The sequence below is a fragment of the Lutjanus erythropterus genome, chromosome 7 (genome assembly GCF_056507025.1).
Source record: "Lutjanus erythropterus isolate fLutEry1 chromosome 7, fLutEry1.hap2, whole genome shotgun sequence".
Taxonomy (NCBI): domain Eukaryota; kingdom Metazoa; phylum Chordata; class Actinopteri; order Lutjaniformes; family Lutjanidae; genus Lutjanus; species Lutjanus erythropterus.
The window spans coordinates 34,615,651-34,638,974 of record NC_139323.1 but is presented as its reverse complement, the minus strand read 5'-3'; the positions used below and the strand labels follow the sequence as shown (position 1 = coordinate 34,638,974).

Sequence of the window (23,324 nt, the reverse complement as noted above, 5' to 3'; positions counted from 1 at the left end):
CCTCTTTGATGACACGTAGCCGAGCTTGTTGCTCTTTTTTTGTTGCAGTGAAGTGTGGGATGGCGTCGCCAAACCCACAGGAATCAATTGCAAAGTCAACAGGCTGCAGAAAGGGGGGCAGTTCCGGAGCGAGAGGGAAAAGAAAAAAAACAACACTTCTGCTCCCAGTCAGAGCACCAGTAAACCCACACTGTCACAGACCCACTTAGTGCTAAACAGAATTTTATTACAGGATGTAAATGAGGCTCAGGTCTTTGGAAGGTAACAATGAATCACTTCTGAAAAACTGGACGACAACTCAGGGAAAATTAAAGAAGCCTTTCAGGAGAAGATTTGTTCTCCGTTAAAACTGCTGAACAAGCAACTCCGGCCTCCAAATATGTCCACTCATCTGCTTACCCGCCATGAAAGGCCCTAAGGACAGCAGCAAATTTCATCTGGACTGCAGGAATAGGTCTGAAACCTTTCAAAAGGTGCACGCAGACATAGCCTAGATTTAATTAGCTCGCTGCGCTATGATTAGTGCCTTTCCTGTACTGGTACACTGAGACTCATTCGGGACTGGTTTAATCCTAATCCTGCAGGCAAAGTCTCAGGCAGGACGGAGAGTTTTTGCTGAGCCACACGTGATGTCAGAGACAGCCAGGAGTTTGACGCCAGTCAGTGAGGATCAAGGAGTTTATCAGCCGCCAATCAAACCTGTGACCTTGTAACGGGCAGATTTGTTTTGGGAGATAATGCAACACCTGATGAAGACAGACAGACAGTTTCTTTATGTGGACTGATTGTTGTGTTGAAAAGCCTCAAGATGCCTCAAGTATCAACTACAAGGTTTCTGGGAATTTTTCTTGATGACAGTTTGAGTTGGAGAGAATAAAGTCACTTGGCTGGCAGAAAATACATAAGTCTATTGGTATAATAAGGAGGGTTACTCATCTTATCATACAAACTGTCTCCCAAACAGTCAGTCCAGGAAATTGCAATGTCACAGCTGCAGCAAAGTCAACCAATCCTCATGAATTCTGCACAACTTTGGAACCTTGTCCAATTACTGCAACTTTTCCACAAATTTGGCCAATCATTGTAGCTTCCTTGAGTTCCACCAATCATAGCAGCCACTCCCCTTTTTGGGTTTATTCTTAATGGAACAGGCTGCCTTCTATTTTTAATAAATTATACCAAAAACTCAACTTGTTTTGGGCAATTAAGAAAAAAAAAAGTCATTGTAAAAAATGCCTGAAGACATTGCAACATGCAACACATTTTTTTTTTTTTTTAGAAAAACTGCCACAAAAAACAAAAGGATTTTAGGCTGCAACAATCCCTCAAAGAAACTTGTAAAATCCTGGAGGGACTGCCTCACTCTCTGTTATAGTGTAATTTATCCTTATCTTTCATATTGTGATATAATTTGGTCGGGCACTTCTCCTTCTAGTCTCCACAACATTTTAGTCCTTCAGAAACATTTTGTTGTGATTGCAACCTTATTTAGATGGACCCTTCCCTCTCCCTGCTTTGTGTGTTATTTGTTATTTTTTGCCATTTTTGCCATTTTTGTTTTTTTTTTAATTGTGCAAACTTATCTAAAGTAAACTAAATTTAACTAAAGGAAACAGGGGAAAACAGCAGCCTTAAATATATTCTTTCATTTATCCGAACTGGTCTCAACAACTTGTGGTTTCAACTTTTAAAACTCTAGTATTTTAGGGTGAAAACAATTATCTCAAGTCTTCATTCCTGCAGTAAAACTGTGGAGCTCGGGTATTAGATGTTGCTTTGTGTACCCAAACCTCGCTTTTTGCTCCTACAACTAGAAATGGCTGTTGCGTGCCACAGAAAAGTGTTGTCAAAAGTTGTAATTATAGGCTCAGCTCAAGATGCGCCAATTGGTTGAAACTACCATGTTGCCACATCAGAGAGAACAAAAAGTCGGAAGTTAGAAAAAAACAGGCTGAGCTTATTAAGAGACAGGGAGCCGTGTGCTGGCTGTCATCATTATGCCGTCGCTGTAGACCAGAGTTGTCAACAATCTCCAAGCACACAAGTAAATAAAAAAAAGTGCGGAGAGAGCACTCCAGCTCATTTACAGTCATTTTCCCTAAACTCTGCAGGTCATGAATCATTTTTTGTGTCTGCACACACGATAAGTGCAGCTTTAATGAGCAGGCTTTCAAGGCGAGAGAACATTTATTCACCAAAAATTTACAGCTCTCTCTGTGTGAGCTGCCGTCGCAAGTAAAATGGATATTCTTTCGTCTGAGGAATGCCGGTTCTGAATTCCTCCTGGCTAATGTCTGTCTGAGTTTAACTAATGAGGGACACTGATATGGAGTGATATGATTAGACAGCCACACCTCCTGTCTGCTCCGACCAAACACAACAGAACAAGAACAAAATGAGATGGGCTATATTTGTTATAGATTTAAAGATGATACCTGGATTTTAAAGTCAGCTAAACTCTGTTTTTGGTGCCATATCATCTTAAAGGAGCAAATATACGTCCAAAAATTAGTCCTGCGGTCCATGTAATGAGTGGGAGCCATAGACAATCAGGCCAGGAAAATGCAATTCAATATGTACTCCAAATATTAAGTATTAAGATGCTACAAATATTACAATTTAATATTAAGATTTATGTTTTCTTATGTTTGTTTGATTTTTGTTTGCTTTTATGACACTAAACCACGGGAAAAGTTGAGTCATACACTTCTAGAGACATGAATCATATATCTGAAAACACTGAACATCATGTCAGTCAGTCTTTGAGTTTTATTTCAGCAGCATTATTTCCATACTGCATATAAAACATAACAAATTAAATACTTTCTAAAGTTAACTTTAGCTGTTGCTCCTCATCAAGCTATCACCATAAGAAAATAATGAATAAAATAAGACATTAGGCCAAAATGAATGCAGTCCTTGAAAACTGCACACAGCACAAGAAGCCTTTAAATTAACTTTTGACCCTCTGAGGTTGCTGTAGCTGCTGGGTGTGGAGACAAAGTAACATAAGCTGAGTGAATGTGAAGTCAGCAGCTGTTAGCTTGTTTCCACAGATCAGAGGGAAAAATATTCCTGAAAGTCTGAGCACAAATTTTGCTTTATGTTCAGCACGTGGAGTAAAATGGAGCCATTTGTTTGGATAATAGTCCTGCGAGTGCAATGCTAATTTCTGTTAGCATGTGAATGAGAATTCCCATAACGTGGTAGCATCGAGCTAACTGATTAAAAAATAAAGTCAGGAATTGCCAAAAACAGAAGCATAATACGTACAAGTGAAGTGTTTTTTCCTCCCTGATCGACTGTATATTAAATAGGTTGAAATCCTGTGTAATTTGCAGTCTATGGTTGAAGAGAGGCGTGTGACCCCCGGCCCTTCCTTCTATTACAGATTTCTCCTTTAAACTTCAGACTTAAAATACTTTTGTATATTTTTAAGTAAAGCTAAAGTGAGGCCGGAATTACTTGGAGCTAAATAAGTCCGTTGATTCTTTGATTGGGAACATTTTCAACAATAGCTATAATTAGTGCTCAAGGTGTTAACGACCGCAAAAATCTGCCGAGGGTGACTGGCTGAGAGACAAGACGACAGACAATAATTGGCCCTCGAGCATCGGACCAAAGAAAGGCTGAATGAAGAAGCCGAGTGAAGCATAAAGGGAAGGAGAGTAAGAATGAGAGGAGGTGTGTTTGTGTGCATTTTTTTGCCTTACCTGTGGCTCTGCTGGTGGAAGGCCCCCCCTCCTCCTGAGGTTTGCACGCGAGCATCTGTCTGTGCAGATGTGGAGCCTCTGTGGAATGTATAGCATTCCCCTGACTCCCATCTCCTGAACTGCCACCACCGCCGCCGAGGCTTTCCCCGAGCGCCTCCGGCCCCGTGCACCCCAGGCTCCTGCCACCGTGACCCGCATCCCCGCCCCTGCTGGGCCTCCTCTGGGGCTCCGCTCGAGGGGGAACCAGCAGCCGAACGGAGGGTCGGTGAGACAACTCCGGCTCCTCATCCTCAGGGATGGGGTTGTACCAGATTTCTCCTTCATCGTCAGCGTCGTTCTCCTCGGCTGGGTCCACGCTCCGAGGTTGAGGACACCCCTTGGCCTGACTGACGCTGACCTGAATCAAGACAGAAGACAAAGTTCTCAGTTGTTTTATTATGCACATTTAAGAAGCAGAAATTAGAGGATTTTATCTTTTCTTCTTGAAAAATTACTCGAACTAATTAATCAATTATCACAACAGTTGGAGATTAATTAAATAACTGATTAATAATTGATTAATCGCTGCAGTTCTATATCAGTCAAACTGAACTACTGTAGAAACACAGCTCATGAAAATATACTAAAGAATATAATATTCAGTTTCTGACATATTCTTCTAATATATACCCCTAATTCATACACATCGTCCTTTAAATGAGAAAGACTGATACCACTCTTATGCCTGTTTGTTAAAGATAAAGCTACAACCAGTACCCAGTTAGCTTAGCATAAAGACTGGAAACAGGGATAACAGCCACCCCGGCTCTGTCCAAAGGTCATAAAATCCAGCTACCAGCACCTCTTAAGCCCAGGAATGAACATTTTACATCCTGTTTGTTTATTTCATGTATAAAGGACAACTTGTGGTGTTACAGAGGAACTCATCTGACACATAACACCCTGCAAACAACTTTTTACGTAGTTTTTGCATTCCAGTTTTTTTTTACGTGTGTTTAGTGAGCCCTTTCTGGCAGCAAGACTAGTTGTTCACCCCTGCTTTCAGACTTTATGCTAAGCTAAGTATACATCTTTTCTTGCTACTTTTAGCTAAAAAGTGCATTAGCATATTCTTTGACCACAGAACTCAGCAGTGAAAATCCAATTCATATTCCAAATACAGCATTCAGATTTAGGAAGTACTACATTACCCACAATCGTAAAGTGTAACAAGGACACCTCTGATTGGTGGAGCACGCCGTTACCATGGAAATGTTTACCATACCCATGAGTGGGTAGTTCTGTTAGCAGGCTAGCTAGTTAGGTAGATAAAATTAGCGAACAAGAAGCGTACTTACGATGACACACAATACAAACTTGAATATATTACAACACTGTTATTAACAGCACAAAACACTATAATAATGACAAAAGATTAATTAAGAATAAGTTGTATTATGAGATATTTTTATTTTATAATAATAATATAAGTTATTAATTAAGTATAATAATATTTTTATATTATTTATGGAATAAGTAGTTCCTCCACTCACAATGTTTTATAGTCACGATTCATCTTCAAGTTGGTTGCTTGGTTACAAGCTTAAAACTCTGCATATAAGGATTTTCTGAACCATCAGTGGGGTAAATAAATGGGAAATTCACTTCCGGAGCTGTTCACAAAGTGGGCAGTCACAGTTGAGCTCTATTCTTTTAAAATCATCCTATCATTAACAGAGAGACCTCGAGGCTAACCTGAGGCAGGTGCAGGCGGACCGGCCGTGACGGGGCTCCGCCTGAGGGGCTCAGGTGGTCTGGAGAGGGACTGGGAGGAGGCGGCGACTGATGGGAGCCCTGGCTGCCCTCCTCCTCAGCTCCCAGCATTCCCTGCAGCTCCTCCTTGGTGCAGTGATTCTTCCCAAGGGAGCTCTGCTGCAGCCAGTTGCGCTTCTTGGAGACAGTGATGGTGGTGAGCGGTGGCCGCCATGACGAGGACTCGCTGGCCCTGCCCACCTCTCGTCCATTAGCACAGGGAGTTTGGACATTCTCAATGAAAGCTGATGGAGTGATGGGAAGAGAAACAGTGTGAGAGTTATAATTTCATCCAAGGAGACACTAAAAACCCAATTGATAGGCATAAAAAAGCAACTAATCATCAGCATGATCAACATGATTCAAATGACCCTTCCTAAGTCCTGCCTCTTTTAGAATTCAGTCAACTTTCTCCTTTTCTGTTTTATATACGCTCGTCTTGTCTATTTTGAAAAGAAAACCAAACTCTGAGAATTGTTAAAGGACTTTGCTAGGAGTGAAAAGCGTCTCATCTGAGTTAGCTAAGGTTAAGCCATTTTCCAAATGTGCTTTTCTTTTCTAAGTACAGGAAACAGAAAAAGAGGAAGTTGACCAAGGTATCGAACTTGCTCAACTGGAGCAAAAAGTGGTGAGGCTTAGGAAGAATCAATTATTGAATTCAAATGAAAGATTGAATCTGATGTTTAATCTCAGACTATTCATGTCCTGTCAAGTTGAAGAAAACATCTGTATCAAGAAACCACAATTGAGGAAACACTGAATTATGCAATTAAGATTTTATAGCCTCTCATTCCGTCTCTAATTCTTGACTCTGCCTTTTAAAAACATTTTCAAAAAAGAAGAAGAAGAGCCACGTCTTTGCTTTTGTCTCATTTGATTGTGATCTGTTTCATAACTTTTGGATGAACTTTTGTTTTTACGACCAAAGTCAAACTTTCAATCACACCACCACGGTCCCTCGGAGCACTTCCCCCCTCTTTTCTCCTCAGTGACGCTTCGGGAATATGTGGGCTTTGAATTCAAAAGAAATCAGAGGGAGATGGAGGGATTTAGCACACATATCTTCCATCACAGCAACTTGGAAAAAAAAAAAAAAAGAAGCGAGAAACCGCTGGCATTACAGCTGTGAAAATAGAGCAGAGAGGGGAGGGCGTGTGTGTGTAAGGGGGAGACGCTAAGTACAGCCAGTGGCGGTGTGTGCAGCGAAGAAGGACAAATAATAGAGATGGTGACGTGGTTCGTTAATGTCCCAAAGAAAGCATTAAAAAAAGTTCCTGCGTAGCATCAAGCGTGTTCATGTGCTTGAGGATGTTTTTTTCACTCAGATAGTAGGAATTTGTTTTCCAAGAAATCAAAAAGCGCATTTACAAATCATCTGACGTGCTTTTATTTTCATAAGGCTTGATGAGCAGATGCAGTCAGAGAAAAACAACCTCTGAGCGTGTGTGTGTGTGTGTGTGTGTGTGTGTGACGGGGAGGGCAGGGTCTTGCTCTAACATGTACAGCAGGCTCGTGTAAAAGACTGTTTTGATCCTCTGCAGCTCCCAGACGAGCCCCTCCACATGCTATAATGACAACTTCTCCTTTCCTCAAGGAAATGCATTTTCACGCACGCCAGGCGAACATCCACCAAATTATAGACCGGGAATATATTCACTTCGCAAAAAATCGAAATCTAACACAAGTGCCTCCAGCGCTCTGAGAAATAAGGGTTCCACAAGGGTTCCTCCTGAAGGGCTGAGGTTCTACACAGAACCATCCGCTTCTGCAGAACCCCTTTTTTGAAGAAAGAGTTTGTCAAGGATTCCCTGGAAGATTAAGGGTTCCATCAAGAAGCCTTTTCATCCAAAGAATCCTTTATGGAAGAACGAATTCTTCAAGGATTTGCTGAAATTCTTGAAGAACCTGAGTGGGTTCTAGATCATGTAAAAAGGGCTCTCAATAGAGTCCGCCTGGTGGGTTCTAGGTAAACCCTTGTAATATAAAAAGTTTCTTGGAAGAACTTCCTGTGTGTGTTTAAGATAAAACCTTCAGAATATCAAAAAGTTCTCAGTAGAACTCCCTAGGTGGGTTCAAGATAAAACCTTTGGAATATAAAAAGGTTCTCAGTAGAACCCCCTGGGCAGATTCCTGTCAGCACCTTTTGAAGGTGGAACAGTCCTGGATAGAACCCCCAGAGATGGTTCTAGAAGGAATCATACACCTCAGTGACAGTGTTTGCTAACCTTAGCTAACTTAAAATGTGACTACATGTAACTTTAACACGTCCCCCAGCAACAACAGCTACAGCTTCAGCTTTGGTTTTCTTTTCAACATAGACGAGCCTCGCACATATCTAGGCTATCATATCTCAGTGGGCTACAGGAAACAAATGTCATGCACCAAGCTTTCTCAACTGTCATTGGAACACAGACGAAAAAGAGGCGGGACTTGAGAAGGGTAAGTGGTTCTCCAGTGCCACAAAAAACCACAAACTCTCAACTCACCACAACAACAAAACAAAACAAGTCCTGAACTTTTATCTTGCCGTTCTGCTTGACTTTTTACCCCCCTGAGAAATATGCCAAGTATGATATAAAGTGGGATGAAATTGATTGTGTTAGGGATGCCATTCCTCTGAGTTCCAGCTGATTATATAAGGCACCAGTGAGTTTATAAAACAGCTTTCAGTGGCAAGAACAGAGGCCACTTTTGAGGCATTCCTAATCTCCAAAAAAACAAATAGCTTGAACTACAAAAACACAAACCGCCGCAGTTTCTCTGTCATGGGTTTAAACCACCGTGCAGCCGGGATATAAAGCACATCTTTAAGTATTCCTTCCTTTCTGCTCTGCTCTGTTCCTGCCAGAAACGTGTTTGTATGACCTGAGCCGGCAGTGTGTTTGCATTAGCCTGGATTAGGGCTGATGCTGTGTTTGAGGGCCTGGAGCTCAGTAGCTTTAGCATGTGCCGGCCACAGAGTGAATGGGAAACATGCAGCATGTTTAATACACTGAGTCCCATGAGTTAACGTGAAGGAACAGGCTGGCTGGATATAACAATCTGCTGTTTTGTTCTCAGACGTTCTGGCCTGGAGTTCCTTCTAATGATATTTTAAAGATACACATCCATAGTTAGAGTCATAGTCAGCTGGAGCCACCCTAAAAAATAATGTTCTCTAGAACTATAAAGGGTTCTTCGGCTGTCCCCATAGGAGAACACTTTTTGTCTCCTGTTAAAACCTTTGATTAAGGCTCCACTTGGAGCCCTTTCAGAGAGTTCTACCAAGAATCATGGATAGCACTTTCACACACAACTCTGTATGGCAGTTTCTGCAGAGAACCCTTCAAAGATGTAATAGTTCCACCCAGAGCCCTCTCCGGGGGTTCTATACAGAACTTTTCAAACTTCTAAGGGTGCCAACAAGAACCCAACCAAGGGGTTCTACCAATAACTGTTTTATATTCCAAGAATTTTATCTACAACACACTCAGGGGAAAGAACCATTTTACATTCAAAGGGTTTTTATCTAGAACCTGCTAAGGGGGCTCTACAGAGAACCATTTTATATGCCAAGGATTTGAACTAGAGCACACTCAGGGGGTTCTACCAAGAACATTTTTATATTCCAAGGGTTTTATCTAGAACACACTGAGGGGGTTCTACACAGAATAAGAAGAAGAAAAAAACCTTGACAAACCCTTGATGAAAAACTTCTTCCTGAGCTTTTGCTTCTAAAAAGATTGTTTGGATGAAAAGGGTTCTTAATGGGAACCCTCAGTCTTGCAAAGAAATTTTAACAAATACTTTCTTCAAAAAAGGGTTTTTCAGAAGCAAATGGTTCTGGATAGAACCTCAGTCCTTCAGGAAGCCCTTTGGAACCCTGATTTCTAAGATGGAAAACGGTTGTTAGATAAGCCAGATATCAAAGCCATCTCCATTGGCAAAAACTGTAACTTTACATTGCAGAACATGGGAGTTCCCTGTCTACTCCTGCCTTACTTTGTGTTATTGTTTGACTTCAGTGTTTTAAAGTGTTAGTTTGGATTCACCAAAACAAACTAGCTGATTGAGGCAGCAGTAGACCAGCAACTACATGTTCTACAAGGTAAAATTACAGTTTTTGCTAATGGAGTCTGGTTGGGCAGGAGAAAGTGGTATTTGGCTTATATATTGATGGTTCTTCCATGACAAAAGGCTGTCTGATGGTGAGGCAAAGAGGTGAAAATATTCTAAATATAGTCTACAAAACTGCAGATGCTTTAGCCTGTAATTGATATTTAGCAAGAGCAACTGTCATCTCACCAATCCAGCTACATCAAACGAGGGCTGACAGAAATTAAAAAGGCACTGGATTTATAGTCACTTAGAGGCACAGACATGAAGAAAGTAATATTTAAGAGGTGAAAACTAAGTTTGTTTTAAGTTGTAGAAAAGTTGTAGAAAAAGAGGAATATTCAAAAGTGTAAATGAGTGGGATACGTGTCAGGAAAGAATGAAGAGAAAGATTTTTTAGACCAAGACGGATCCAAAAGCTGCAGACTCTGCCGCCAACGCGCAATCCCGTAACACGAGACTGAGGAGAGGTGAGATGGTTATGCATGGAGTTGTTGTCAGCATGCCATCTTCTTTAAGGGGTCTTTCATAACTGGAAGAGGAAGCGTGTCCCGACACGAGCAGCATTCCAGACCACAGCTCCAGATTTACAGCCTCGCCGTACAGCCGTCTCCTTCCACTGTCACACTCCTTCACACGGAGCAACACAAAGCAACGACTGCAAGACACTGGTTTGACTTAATGAGTGAGGTTTTTAGCCATTTTCACTGGTGTCAAATATCAAACCACAGCACACCCCAGCCCATCTCTGTTTGCCTCCCTTAAATTGTTTTTGATGTGAAAACCTACTTAAGATTCTAGCAGAGGGTTTCTGTGCTGCAGAACATTCAGCCTGATGAAAAGCAGATAGTGGAATCTCTGAGTCTGCTTTCCTTAAAAAAATAATCTTTAAACTATAATATATAGTTCTCAAGGGGCATTGTTTTTACAAGATAAACCATTTCTAAAGGTGTTCACTGAAAAACTCAATTAAAAATACACTTAGAGGCAAAACACAAAGGAAACAAACAGAAATAGAAACAGCCAATAATTAAGTCCGTTTTAGACCCTTGTGGATGGAGAACATCTGTTGAGCTAAAAAGATCAGTTGATTAATCTATTCATCAATCGTCAGAGAATTAATCTGCAACTATTTTGATAACTGATATCTTGTTTCAGCATCCCAGTGTTAAGGATTTGCTGCTTTTCTTTCTTATGTGACAGTAAACTGAAGATTTGCAGAGTTTAGAAGACCTCATCTTGGGCTTTGATAAATTGTGATCATTTTTAAGATCACACAATTCATTTACCTACAAATGAAATGATAATAAAATTAGAATAAATTGCAAGGGTTTGCTTAAAAAAAACTCAGGGAAGGATGTTCTCAAATTAAAAAAAGCAGAATATCTGAACTTTTACTTATTTTTATTACTTTAAAAGGATAGCTGGGATATTTAATGTGGGTTTTTATAAGATACTAATCTTTGTGTTTACCTATAGTACACCCCCAGTTTGCAGAGGCAGCAGGAGCTCTGTTGTAGGAGGCTAATCAAAGATCTGCTGTGGACAGGGTCAGCAACAAAATGTATTTTAAAAAAGTCCCTCCTAAAAAAAAAAAAAAAAAAAAAAAAAAAAAAAAAAAAAGAATCAGTATGTTAATTTTCTGCTATATTTAGAATATTTCCACCGCTTTACCGTGCTGTCAGACAGCCTGTTCAGCTCGGAAACCGCCGTTATATGAGCCAAATTTCGCTCTCTCCTGATCAACCAAACTCCTTTGGCAAAAACAGTACTTTTACCTTGCAAAACCTTGGGATTTGTTGGTCTACTGCAGCCCTCACCTGTCAGTTTGTGCAATTTATTGAGTTAGGTGAATCCGTACTAATCCTTTAAACAAACAAAGTCACACAATCAAGGCAGCAATACAAAAGCAACTCCCATCTTCAGCCATGTAAAATTACTGCTTTTGCAAATGAAGTTTGGTTGGTTTGGAGAGAGCACTATTCGGCTTATATGAGAGCTGTTTCTGTCTGCTGTCTGACAGCCAGGTAAAGCAGTGAAAATATTCTTACTATAAGGGACACTTAAACTGGTGCACTCTTACTGTTGTTCCAAAACACCAGCTGCCATCTATTGTAGGCAATACACTTACTAAGGATAAGTGTCTCACACAAACCCACTTGAAATAACGTGAACTATTCCTTTAATTTTTCATCTACGCAAACAAGACAGCTTTCTAGGAGGCACAAGTAAGCCAACATCTCCTCCACAGGTACATACTAACCTCCTCTAAACACAATGCAAAACAACATTTCCATAACGGAGCGAACACAGCCCGGCTCCCTGTGCCTGCCGCGATGGCATGAAGACGATGTGTTCAGGACACGGAAAACTCGCACCCCTGACCTGAAGGTAACAGATGGCCAGAGCACGTAATACAAGGGTGCACGTCTGTGTGAGAAAATGTAGAGAAGAAGAGAGAGGGAGAGGTGGATGGGGAGGAGCGATGTGGGTTTGTCTGAGGTGCTGAAAGGAATGTAAAGAAAAAAGCTGATTTCCTGGATGTGCTGGTGTGAACCTGCGCCACGTGAGCCTAACAGTAAACCCAATTATATTCATGTCTAAATCTTCTGAATGACTTGGATCTTTTGCTCCTCTGAGACAAAACACTTGATCCACTTTCCCATCAGCTTTTCTTTTATTTGCTGAATTCCTTTTGCCTCTTTTGATAAGTGCAAAACACACACCAGCTATGTTTTTTTCTCCTCCATACAGACAACACTTTGTTGTGTGTACAGAGTTTCATGCTCCCCCTCCTTCAGAGGGAATCTTTTGCTGTGTGCCATACATTCCTGCTGACACTCATTCATATGGTAATGAGGATTCTCAGTGTCGATTTTTTTCTTTTTGCACCAGTGCAGAGCTGCAGTCGTCCAGGGTTGCATCACATGTCAACACTTGCATCCCGTTGAGGCGTCCTGGCAGCGCAGCCTGCTATTGCTAATGCCATTTCCTCCTCAATATGTTGGCTTGCAACCCAAATTCTTTTCGGTGTTGTAGCTCTTTCAGTGCATCTTCTGTCCTGTCTCATTGTGTCTGCCCAAAAGAAAACTTCGGGGGAGGGACTATACAATCTAAAAAAAGAGACATGGACTCACAGTGTGACCCAATTAGGTCCAAAATTCTGAGAAAAGTAAGACAAGTCATTGAAAGGCCCTTCAACAAAGCTCTGTACAGTAAGGGTGTGAGAAAAGACACACAGCAGTGGTTCATTTTTGTGTTGTGTTTCCTCCAAATGGTGCTCAAACACTGATGAAACTCAGCAACCACGTCAGTTGTGGCAAAAGTTGAATGAAAGCAGCCCCTGCAGCACATTTCACCTACATACATGAAAAATCAATAGACATGTCTATTATGCCTAGATGTACAAACAAGCCTCCTGGAGCCACAGCCTAAACCCAACAGGAGGTCGGCCATTTTGAATTAAGTGGCCGTTTTTTTTTTTATTTACAGGTTTTGTGCTTTAACAAACTCCTGTGTGCAATCTGGACACTTTTGCGTTGAAAACTTATTAAAAGCTTCAGTTTTTCGTGGAAGAGCATCAAATTGTTTCACCGTGAAACAGGAAGTTGCTGTAACTTGAGCGTAAATGGTCAAATCTGCCCCAAATGTCTCAAAGCCTTGTGTGATAGTCATCATTTGTTGATGTCGTCTCCACTTGATATACTGGGACACAACACCATGTATTGGAGACAGGAAGTGACATTAAACCCCTTCCTTCTGTGTTCAAGAAACGTGAAACTTCAGAGACATGTCAACCGGTCCTTGCCTGGCAACGAGGCCGCAGCCACCGCACGGCCCGACACATGTGGGGCTGTGAGGGCCAGATTATTGCTCTCTGATGCTCTAAAAAACATTTATTTTGAAATCCAGAAATACTATCACCTGCAACTACTTCTCCACAGTTTCACAAAGCCATAGCTGTATTACAAAGAGTGTAATCTACCTTAAATGTAGCAGAAGAATAGTAACATCAATGTTTGCATCATTATGACTTAAATATACAAAATTATTATTGCTGCACTATAATATGAGAGTTGTGTGCTTTTTCATGTACCACGCACCTCCTGTCATATGCCTTCCAAATTCACCCTTGTGCCCTTTGCACAGGATATTTTAAGGGGTGGGGCCACAGTGTCAACAGGGATCAGGAGAGGCTGGAGGAGAGGGTCCAGGAAAAAGGTTGCAACACCCAACAGCCGCTTTGTACGAGTCTGTCTTTACTGCTCTGATTGCATAAAAAAGTTAAAATTTTTAACTCAGATTTCATGCATATGTTGGTATGTTCTTTATACTATGAAATTTTATCCAAAAATTAGAAAAAAGTAGAAATATAGCACCTTACTGACAGTTTTGCAATATATTGTGATAAATTGAATTGTAACCCCTGCATCATGATACACATAAAATGCTGCCACCTAATAAACAATCCAGTTAGTTTTACTGATAATCAATCGTTTAAAATTGCCTAAACAAGTTGCTACACTCTTTGCAGACACCATCATGTGACTCACACAACTCATAAACCATCCCAGTATGAACCCTGGTACCTCAAGTTTCGCCTACATCACCTGATCTGTCTTTAGAGCTACCATCCTCCATAAATCTGTCCAAGTACAGACACATCAGACAAGACAAATGATTGTACCTCCAACCATTGGCCGTGTGTGTTTATGTGTAAAAGGGGAAAAAAAAAAGAAAAAAACTCTGCAGCTCAGTAACAACTTTGCTGGCACAATGCAGAAACCAGACGCCATATCGTTCTGACATGACTTGACAGCAGCCAAGGAGGATTATATTACACCTGCACTCGCATCTCATTCTGTAGCTACTTTGAATCTACTGAGCAAGCAGGAATAAATGTCATCAAAATGTTGAGCAATGCAGAGGTATGTCTCTTACAGAGAACAATACGCCGCTGAGAACACGATATGAATGGAGCTTGTTTGTTGGTACAACGGTTGCGTACCACCATGTGAAACGGTCACAGTTTGTTTAGATCTGGGCACCAGAACTACTTAGCAAGGTTTAGGAAAAGATCATGGTTTGCGTTACACTAAGTAACAGTAAGGAAAGGATGAACATAGTACAAAGAGCGACAAAGTCCACATTGGGAGGATGATGTGGTGGAGCTTTTAGCCATTGATTTCACACTGGAGACTGGGGTTTGATTCCCACTTGAAGCCAAATTATTTTGACCCAAACAACTATTTTTTTTCCACCAAACGTACATCATAAATATCCCACAAATGTCACCGGAAATGGAAAAATGAATCTGAGTTAAGTATATAAGTATTTTAAGAGCATTTAATGTGCAAAACATAAATACAATAACATAAAAAAAAGCCTTTTCTCAAGTATATCGAGTATTGCCACCCTTTGTAAGCACTGTTGTCTGCTTTTTGTCTCTTCTGGTCAGCACAATATAGTCAAAATTCATTCCTTAGAGCTAATTCATACCAGTATAGTGTCTATACTGTTTATACTTTCCACTCTAATATGAAGCGACAACCAGTACATGGTTAGCTTAGCTTAGCACAAACACTGAAAACAGGGGTAAACAGCTGGCATGGGTCTGTCTGAAGGTAACTAAATCTGCCTCTCAGCACCTCTAAATCTCACTGATGTAATATTATATATTGTTTGCGTGATTGTTAACACTAGGGATGCTCCTCTAGTGACTAATTTCTTTGTCAGTTAAATGACAATTTAAAATTAGAGTAGCTGACTCATCTAAAAGTTGGAAAATACTAAGTTTTCTAATTGGTTTCCCAAATGTAGCTAATGTTAGCAGTGCTAGCACCAGTGGCCTCCTCTCCTTGCAGGTTAACGTTCACATACCTTTATGTGACACAGCCAACACGCAACCTTATTTTTCATTTTCTAGATCAAATAACTGCCAAACTGCACTGGTTTTACGAGGTCTTTACTTTCTTAGACATAACAGTTAAACAGTGTTCTACATTGATAAAATAATAATTAGTTTAACGGACTAGTGTTTCGGTGCTGACTAGAGAGCGTGTCAAAGTTTAATTGACCAGAGAAGTAACCGTGCACATCCCTCGTAAAACTGACATGTTGTGAAGCGAAGAGTGCAGAAAGACGGCGCTCCAGGCCAAGAAATAGTCTGGCACATATCTGCTCGTAAAACCACAACTTGTCAAATTCATACTTTGATTTTGCATGAATTAAACAAACAAGATATAACATGTTAATCAACAAGCTTTAGACATATTTTGAATTTTGGACAAAGCCAAACTAGCCCCCCCGCCCCCGTTTCCAGTTTTTATTGCTAAGCTAACGAGCAGCTTCATAATTAACAGACAGACACGAGAGCGGTGTCAATCTTCTCATCTAAGTCTACAACATTTTAGGAGATCAGCTTATTTTCTGCCTGATAAACTATTGTTTTAAAAGCTGTTTTGTGGAGATACAAAAAAACATTTATTTTTTTCTTCCTTTTTTTTTGCCCACTACTGCTGTGTTACAAAGCGGTCAGTATTTTCCTCTTAGTTTGAACCACAGAGCTTCAAAATAAAATAAAATAAAAGAATATCTGCCTCCTGGGAGAGGATCTGTTTGTGGTGTCTATGGCTCAGTCTCAACATCAGCTTTGACTGACACGCCGCTCCTGAGCTCAGCTCTGGCCAAAACACGATGCCTGGATACTGCCTGCCTGCCGGCAAACCAATCTGCTGCCACAACACAACAAAACTATAAATCCTCCGACTGCAAATACAAACATGCATGTACACACCGACCGGAGATGTGCATGCATGCTCATGTGCACAACATCCCTCACTCACACATATACATATAAGGAGCTTTGGGTGATAACTGACATGATCTTTTACACAATAATTAAGGGACAAGTCAGGACAGAAATAAATTAGCTGCAGCTTAATTAAGCCAATACTTTAGCTCTATGACTTCATAGCGAGGTTTAATTTCCAAGTAACACTCAGGGGGAGGAGCAAGACTATTTTTAGGAAGTCAGAAAAGTATAAATATTTGCATAAATCAAGAGTAGAGCCATAAACTCAATGAAGAGTTTCAAGCCAAGACAAGCAATTCACTGGAGCTTTTGAGAGCTTTGGCATTTCTTCTTCTTTTTTTAAATGGCTCTTTGTGAGGCGCTGAGAGGCCCACAGGGGCAAGATAAGCCCAGAGCTGACCTTAATAAATACTTAATCGCCCTTCATTTTGTTCATTCATGGCGAGGAATTAAGTGACACAACGCAAACAAGTTAAACAACAGGAATGGCATCCTAAATATTCAATCCAAAGTCTCTTTAAAATGCAAGTTACCATGGAGCTGTCCAGAGCAAATGACTGGGGAGGAAGGCAACATGACAGCCCAACCCCCCCCACCCCACCGCTCTATACTCTCAAACACACACAAACACACACACACACACACACCACCATCACCACCACAGAGAGTAACTGCAGTGGCTTCTCTCCTGCTTCAGATTCCTCTGGCCACATCTGTGGAAAAGTTCAGTGGGGACAGAGAGGGGAAAGCTGAGCGAAATGGGGAAAAAATGTGAATCAAGTTGGAAACTAATATCAGGAAGAGTCCTGTCTTTATTCAAGGTAGAGGAGGAAAGAGTATGGGATGTAAAAACTGGATCTGCGGTGAGCCGACGGCGGCTGGAAGTCAAACACAGAGGCCTTTCCGCTCAGCAGCCTCAGAGATCATCATCACACTCTATTTCTAGCAGCACAGCACACTGACAGTCAACAACAGCCTGCGCACATGGCAGGTCATCTATTTACCCTGGAAAACACTGTCAGAGCAACACACACGCTCACTGGCACGCAAACAGACATGCACATGCACCCGAACACATATAAAACTATGTATGAGTGGTAGAATAAAGATTTGCTGGTATGTTTTGATCCACACAAAGCGAGTCCACGGGCAACAAATGTCAATAAAAAGATTTCCAGTTTCCGAATCCTGTGATTGACCTGGCTAACTGCCTTGTTTGCAGTCAAATCAGGTCAGCGAGGATGAAAGTGTAATTCATTTAGTACAACCATGCACCACACAACTGAATTTATGTGCAATGTTATGTACTAGGGAGATTAATTTGAATGCAATTAAAAGTGTATATAATCTGTGGGTAAATGGACTGTGATGATTATATCAACATGGACAAGGAGTACACAAAGGGACAGTTCACCCCAAAATGAAAACGACATATTTCTCCTCTTACCCGTCAGCCTTAGAGATGTCTTTTCTAGAGAAAAAACAATGTCCCTTTCCAGGAATCATGATGCATTTATCCACAGACCTTGTTGTGAGCAGTTTCGCCTAGGAACTACTGGTGTGTTCCATTTGAACTGGGGAGTCAGAATTTCCGAGTTCCCAGTTGGAAATTTCACCTGGAACACCAGCTGAAGTCAGATTTCTGACTCAGGAAGTCGGAGGAACCCCACCAACGCCCACCTCAAAATCCAATGTGGTTGCTCCATGCATCAACAGTAGCAAAGCTGTTTATTAGCGCTTGTGTCTCATTAAATAGTACTGTCTGTGGGTGCATTGCTACTCGGGTGTGACGTCACTCCAAGCGCTGATGTCCAACCTCCAAGGTGAATTATGTCCACAGTGAAATATCATGATGGAAGATAATCGTGTTGCTAGGGGGCCATTTGACATACATCCCAGTGCTGGGTTTAAAATGTCTGTTAACACTAATAAAACAATAGCTCAATAATAAACACACAAACAGCAGCCCTTCAGATAAGAAACACCACTGCCATCAATGTAATCAAGCTTTGTGGGTTCCCCAAACTGTGCATCTTCAATAAGAAAGCTTTTTAATCAGAATGGTCTGATAGTAGAGGGCTCAGTTATCAACAACAATCAACGATGGCATTGTACATCTGCGAAACCCCACCGAACTACACCTGTCACCTATACTATCATACAGGTGACAGGTGTACTATTGTATCACCACACAGAAGGATCTTATCATAGATGAGAGGCTCATTCTAAGTGGTTCCTGCATGAAACTGCTCACAACAAGTGGATGTGTGGATTATCTGGAGTAATCGTGTCATGATTTCTGGAAAGAGACATTGCTGTTGAATTTGGTGCTCTGAATGCCATCTAGCTCCATTATATTTTATCTATCTATCTATCTATCTATCTATCTATCTATCTATATATAAACTTATTTGGTACAACATGAAGTGTGTCACCTGTTACTGTCAGTGGTTTCATGATACAGATGTTCTCCTGCTTTTGCACCTCATCACAAACAGAACATCAAATCACAATAAGAAAAGCATTTTGTTCATAATCAAGATTCAAGAATACACACACACACACACACACACACACACACACACACACACACACATTTCCCACCACCAACACCACCAAAAAACACCACGGCAGCTAGCAGAGGAGAGTGAGTTAGTTGTTACTGAACTACACTGTGAGTGATCCAACCTACAACCTGATGTGCAATTAATTCAGTGTTAAAATGCACCTAAATTAGTGTGAAGGACAGAACCCGCCACCGGTTAGAGAATCTTAAAGGGAAAGCAAAGAGGTCTGAGGTGTCTCGTCCCTTTGCTTTGCATCCAGAAGAAGAGGAGGAGGAGCAGTGCAGGGTGGACCGCCACCAGACGGAGTTTACTATGAGTGGAGGAGGATGGTAACAATCAGACGGGAGGAAGGGGCTGATTTTAGAGGATCCACGGGAGTTGAGGCCCACTCCGTGTAGCCTTCCTACCTGGATGCTGCTGCTGCCGTGGCGACTTGATTGCAGATGACTTGGCCTTGACAGACTTAACCGCTCTGCTGCTAGAAGTCTGGTCCTGGCTTCCTCCTCCGCCGCGGGGCAAAGATGACCCCTCAATGCGCTGCTTCATCTCCGAGGACAACAAACGTCCCTTGTGCATCCACTCTTGCATCTTGTTGACGGTGACGCCGTGCCCCTTGTTGACGGCGCCCTGTGCTCGGACTTCGGTCAGCTCATGCTTGTTGTCGTGACCGTGATGTGTCGATGTATCGGACGAACCGGTGAGGCTGTTGACCGAGCCGCTGCTCTCATTGAGCCGCCCGCCACGGTCTTCATCCCTGCCAGCATCTTGCAGCAGCTCATCACTGCTGACAGCATCAAAAAGTGCCCGAGGTTCTGCAACTTTACCCTCTTTTGCCTCCCTTTCAACAATCATTTCTTGAGCTCCAGAGGCCTGCACACAGACTGAGGGTGGATACCTGATAGCTCCGTCACTTGCAGAGCGTAGTAAAGTGGGTCTTATCTTGGTCAAGGACAGGTTCACCATACTCTTACTGTTCAGCCTGCCTTCTTTGCCACCTGACTCGAGGTTCCCAGTGAGGCAAAGCAGCAGTGAGTCTGTGTCGGACACCTGCTGAGGGCTGTGGTCGCCTCCTGAGGACCAGGAATCACTGTCCATGTTTTTGGCAGACAACCTCGAGCACAGGCTATCCCTGGAGTGGCTACTACAGGATGAGGTGGCCTGCTGCTCGGTCAAACTGCCGCTAATCTGTTGTACATCCATGTTGATATCATTCATAGCATTGATAAGAAGGTAATAAGCTTCTTTGAGCTGGTTTCTAAGCCTGTCTGTCTCCTGTGCACTGTTATTCTGACCGGGTTTGGGCAGCTCCACAACCTCCACTCTATCATCATCACTTTTAGCTCTGATAGTTTCATAAAAAGGCAGAATTTCATTATCATAATAATCCTCATCTTCACTATCTAAAGTGTATCTGAGTGACTCCTCTGTGGCGCACAGGGATGACATGTTAATGTCGCAGATTTCTAGCTCTGTGGGGAAAAACGTCGGGCTCTGCAGAGATCCTGCAGTCCCTCTCATGTCCTGCCCTGCAAACTCAGGCTCGTAACTCTCCACATTCCTGATTAACATGCTTTCCTCCGCACAGTTTGGGCGCACAAGAGCCGCGCAAACTGGCGAGTCTGCCTCCAAAGTTTGGTTGTTGTCAAAAGTCCAGTTGGCGTTGGGTTCATGGACAGCCACTACAGTCCCTGCCATGTGCCGGGAGTGTCCTCTGTCTCTGGGCTCTGTCCCATCACTATCAGGAGTAGTAACCCGCCCCTGTGCTGGTTTACCCACCCCGGTGTGCGCTTGGTACAAAACGTGGTTTGAATTGTCCCCAAACCCGATTGAATCCCCGACGCTGCACTGCCGCGGCACCGACACGAAGTGTTTCCTCTGGACATGCGGTCCTCCGAGCGTGACCCCAGCCGATAATGTGATTTTAGCACCAGATCTGGGGCCCTGGCGGCTCCTATCTCCCTCCCTCGCCGCATGCCCCCCAAACTGCCCGGCTCTTTGAAGTGAGACCCCCAGGAGCTCCTCATTAACCCGAACCCTGCCCCCGCTGCTCCGCTCCTGGGGACGTGCGCCGGACAACTCCGCTGCGCGACTGTCCCGGACTATCACCACCCCCCCTGCCTGCACCACCGGCCCGTCAACACAATTCTCGTACGTACTCATTCTCTCTGCCGTGAGCAACACCACCGGGCGAGCCTCGACCGAGTCTCGCTGCGTCTGCAAAACTTTTTCTTTACCTTCTCGGCCCCCATTCACCGCAGCAGCCGCAGCAGCAGAGCCGTATCCACCGCCGACCGTCGCTCCTTTCTTGGATTTCTTCCCCCGGAGTTTCGCTAGTAAAGTCCTCCGCAGAGGATCAGCCATTCCTTTCCTTTGCCCCCTGTTAGTAACTCCTCCCGGTGTCTTTCAGCACGCTGGCTCCAGAAGGGAACGACCGAGTGGGTTCTCCTCGCTGGCCGCGGTCAAAGCTCGCCGGGCGGACGAGCTCCTCTCCATTCTCCGCTGTCACCTCCGCTCTGTCGCCTCACTCACACAAACTCACTGCTGCCTGGATTTCTCTGCGTAACTGCATCACTCTCCCTCCCTCTCTGTTGCACACACACACACACACACAGACACACACACACACACACACACACACACTTTGCCCTCCTCCCTCTTCCTTTCTCTCTAGCGCCTCACCTCACCTCCTCCTCATGTTTGCAGCTCAGATGTTTGGAATATTTTCCTGGCTCAAAGTTCAGCGACCTTGCACGTAAATATTTCGGAGAAAATAGCACAAAAAACTTACTTAAAATGACACTAATATTCAATTTAGTTTGGTTTGCTGCTGATTTAAAACTGTAAAATGCATTTATTGAATGAAAGACAAGAAAACAGGTTTGCAGGGTTACTTTAAAAATATATTTAAATTACCTGTTAAAAATGCAGTCAGTAATCCAGGTATCACAATATTAAAGTCACGTAACGTGATTACTTTTTGTTACTTTTGGATTGCCTCAGTACCAAATACAACCAATTTTTTTTTAACATTTATCCAGCTACTCCTTCCTTTCTTCTGTGCAAATGCACTTTTAGATTAATAGCAGCAATTATTCACATTTTACTGTTCACACTTCACACTCAAACTTCAAGTAAACTGACATAAACTTATTCACACACACACCATGCTGGTCACCGATCCCAAAACTCAAAATATTTTCAGTTGTACTTTGTAGTATTGACAGGTTAGCTAGTTAACTGGACATAATGTTAATAGTTGTTCTGTATGGCTAAAGGTAGCAGTTAGCTGGTGCAGCTAAAGTTAGCATTTGATCTGTGTAGCTACAGTTAGCACTTGGCCTGTGTAGCTAAAGTCGGTGGTTGGTCTGTGCAGCTACTGTTAACAGTTGGACTGTGTAGCGAACATAAGTGGCTAGTTTGTGTTATGTTAACAGTTGGTCTGGGTAGCTAAAGTTAGCGTTTCATCTTTGTAGCTAAAGTTGGTGGTTGGCCTGCGCAGCTAATGTTTACAGTTGTTCTGTATAGCCAAAGTTAGCAGTTGGCCTGTGTAGCTAACATAAGCGGTTAGTTTGTGTTATGTTAATAGTTGGTCTGTGTAGCTAAAGTTAGTGTTTTGTCTGTGTAGCTAACGTTAGTGCTTGTTCTGTGTAGTTAAAGTTGTTGGTGGGTCTGTGCAACTAAAGTTAGCAGTTAGTTTGTGTAGCAAATGGTAATGGTTGGTCTGAATAGCTAATGTTAGCAGTTGGCCTGTGAAACTAGCATTTGTTCTGTGTAGTTAAAGTTGGCAGTGGGTCTGTGTAACTAAAGTTAGTTTTTGTAACAAATGTTAACAGTTAGTTTGTGTCATCTGTGTCGCGTAAGTTAGTGTTTGGTCTGTGTAGCTTACATTAACCAAGTGAAATGCAGTGAAATAAAAGTATAAAGTGGCATTAAATGGAAATACTACAAAGCAAAACTACCTCAAGAAAAACACAGGTGTTGTACATATTTACATTCTGCCACTGTATTCCAAATATTTCACTGCGTATTTCAAATGCATATAAAAGATGTGGGTGGTTTCATGTATGATCAGCATGTTTTCTTCTTAGTAACACAGATAAAGTATAAATGCATCATTATAAGTCTCATACCCATGATAAGACTGTAAGTGTAGGTTCAGGTAATGGTATGGGAGATGCAGCTCCAGCCTTTCTATTGAAATTCAACACATATTTGTCCCCGAAATGTGAATTAAATTCAGTTGGAGAGCAGCGAGCCAGGACTTCAAATTACCACCTTCACTGGTAGCTGTGAAGGCATTTCAGCAAACAGCGGGGAAAACAGGTCTCATCATCTCGGGGTAAA

General features: G+C 42.3%; 1 protein-coding gene across 2 annotated transcripts in view; it reads right to left on the bottom strand.

The window, feature by feature from the left end:
- syde2 (synapse defective 1, Rho GTPase, homolog 2 (C. elegans)) overlaps nt 1–21,590 on the bottom strand; it is a 67,692-nt gene extending 46,102 nt beyond the window's left edge. Inside the window, exons 1-3 of one of the 2 annotated variants that reach the window (XM_084723608.1) lie at nt 19,388–21,590; nt 5,448–5,749; nt 3,714–4,110 (exon numbers count right to left, since the gene is read on the bottom strand). In XM_084723608.1, coding sequence (XP_084579734.1) covers nt 3,714–4,110; nt 5,448–5,749; nt 19,388–21,341 — 2,653 coding nt within the window. In that variant the 5' untranslated portion in view covers nt 21,342–21,590. The remainder of the gene's footprint in view (nt 1–3,713; nt 4,111–5,447; nt 5,750–19,387) is intronic. The other variant, XM_084723607.1, reaches the window with a different exon arrangement.
- Between the last annotated feature and the right edge of the window lie 1,734 nt (nt 21,591–23,324).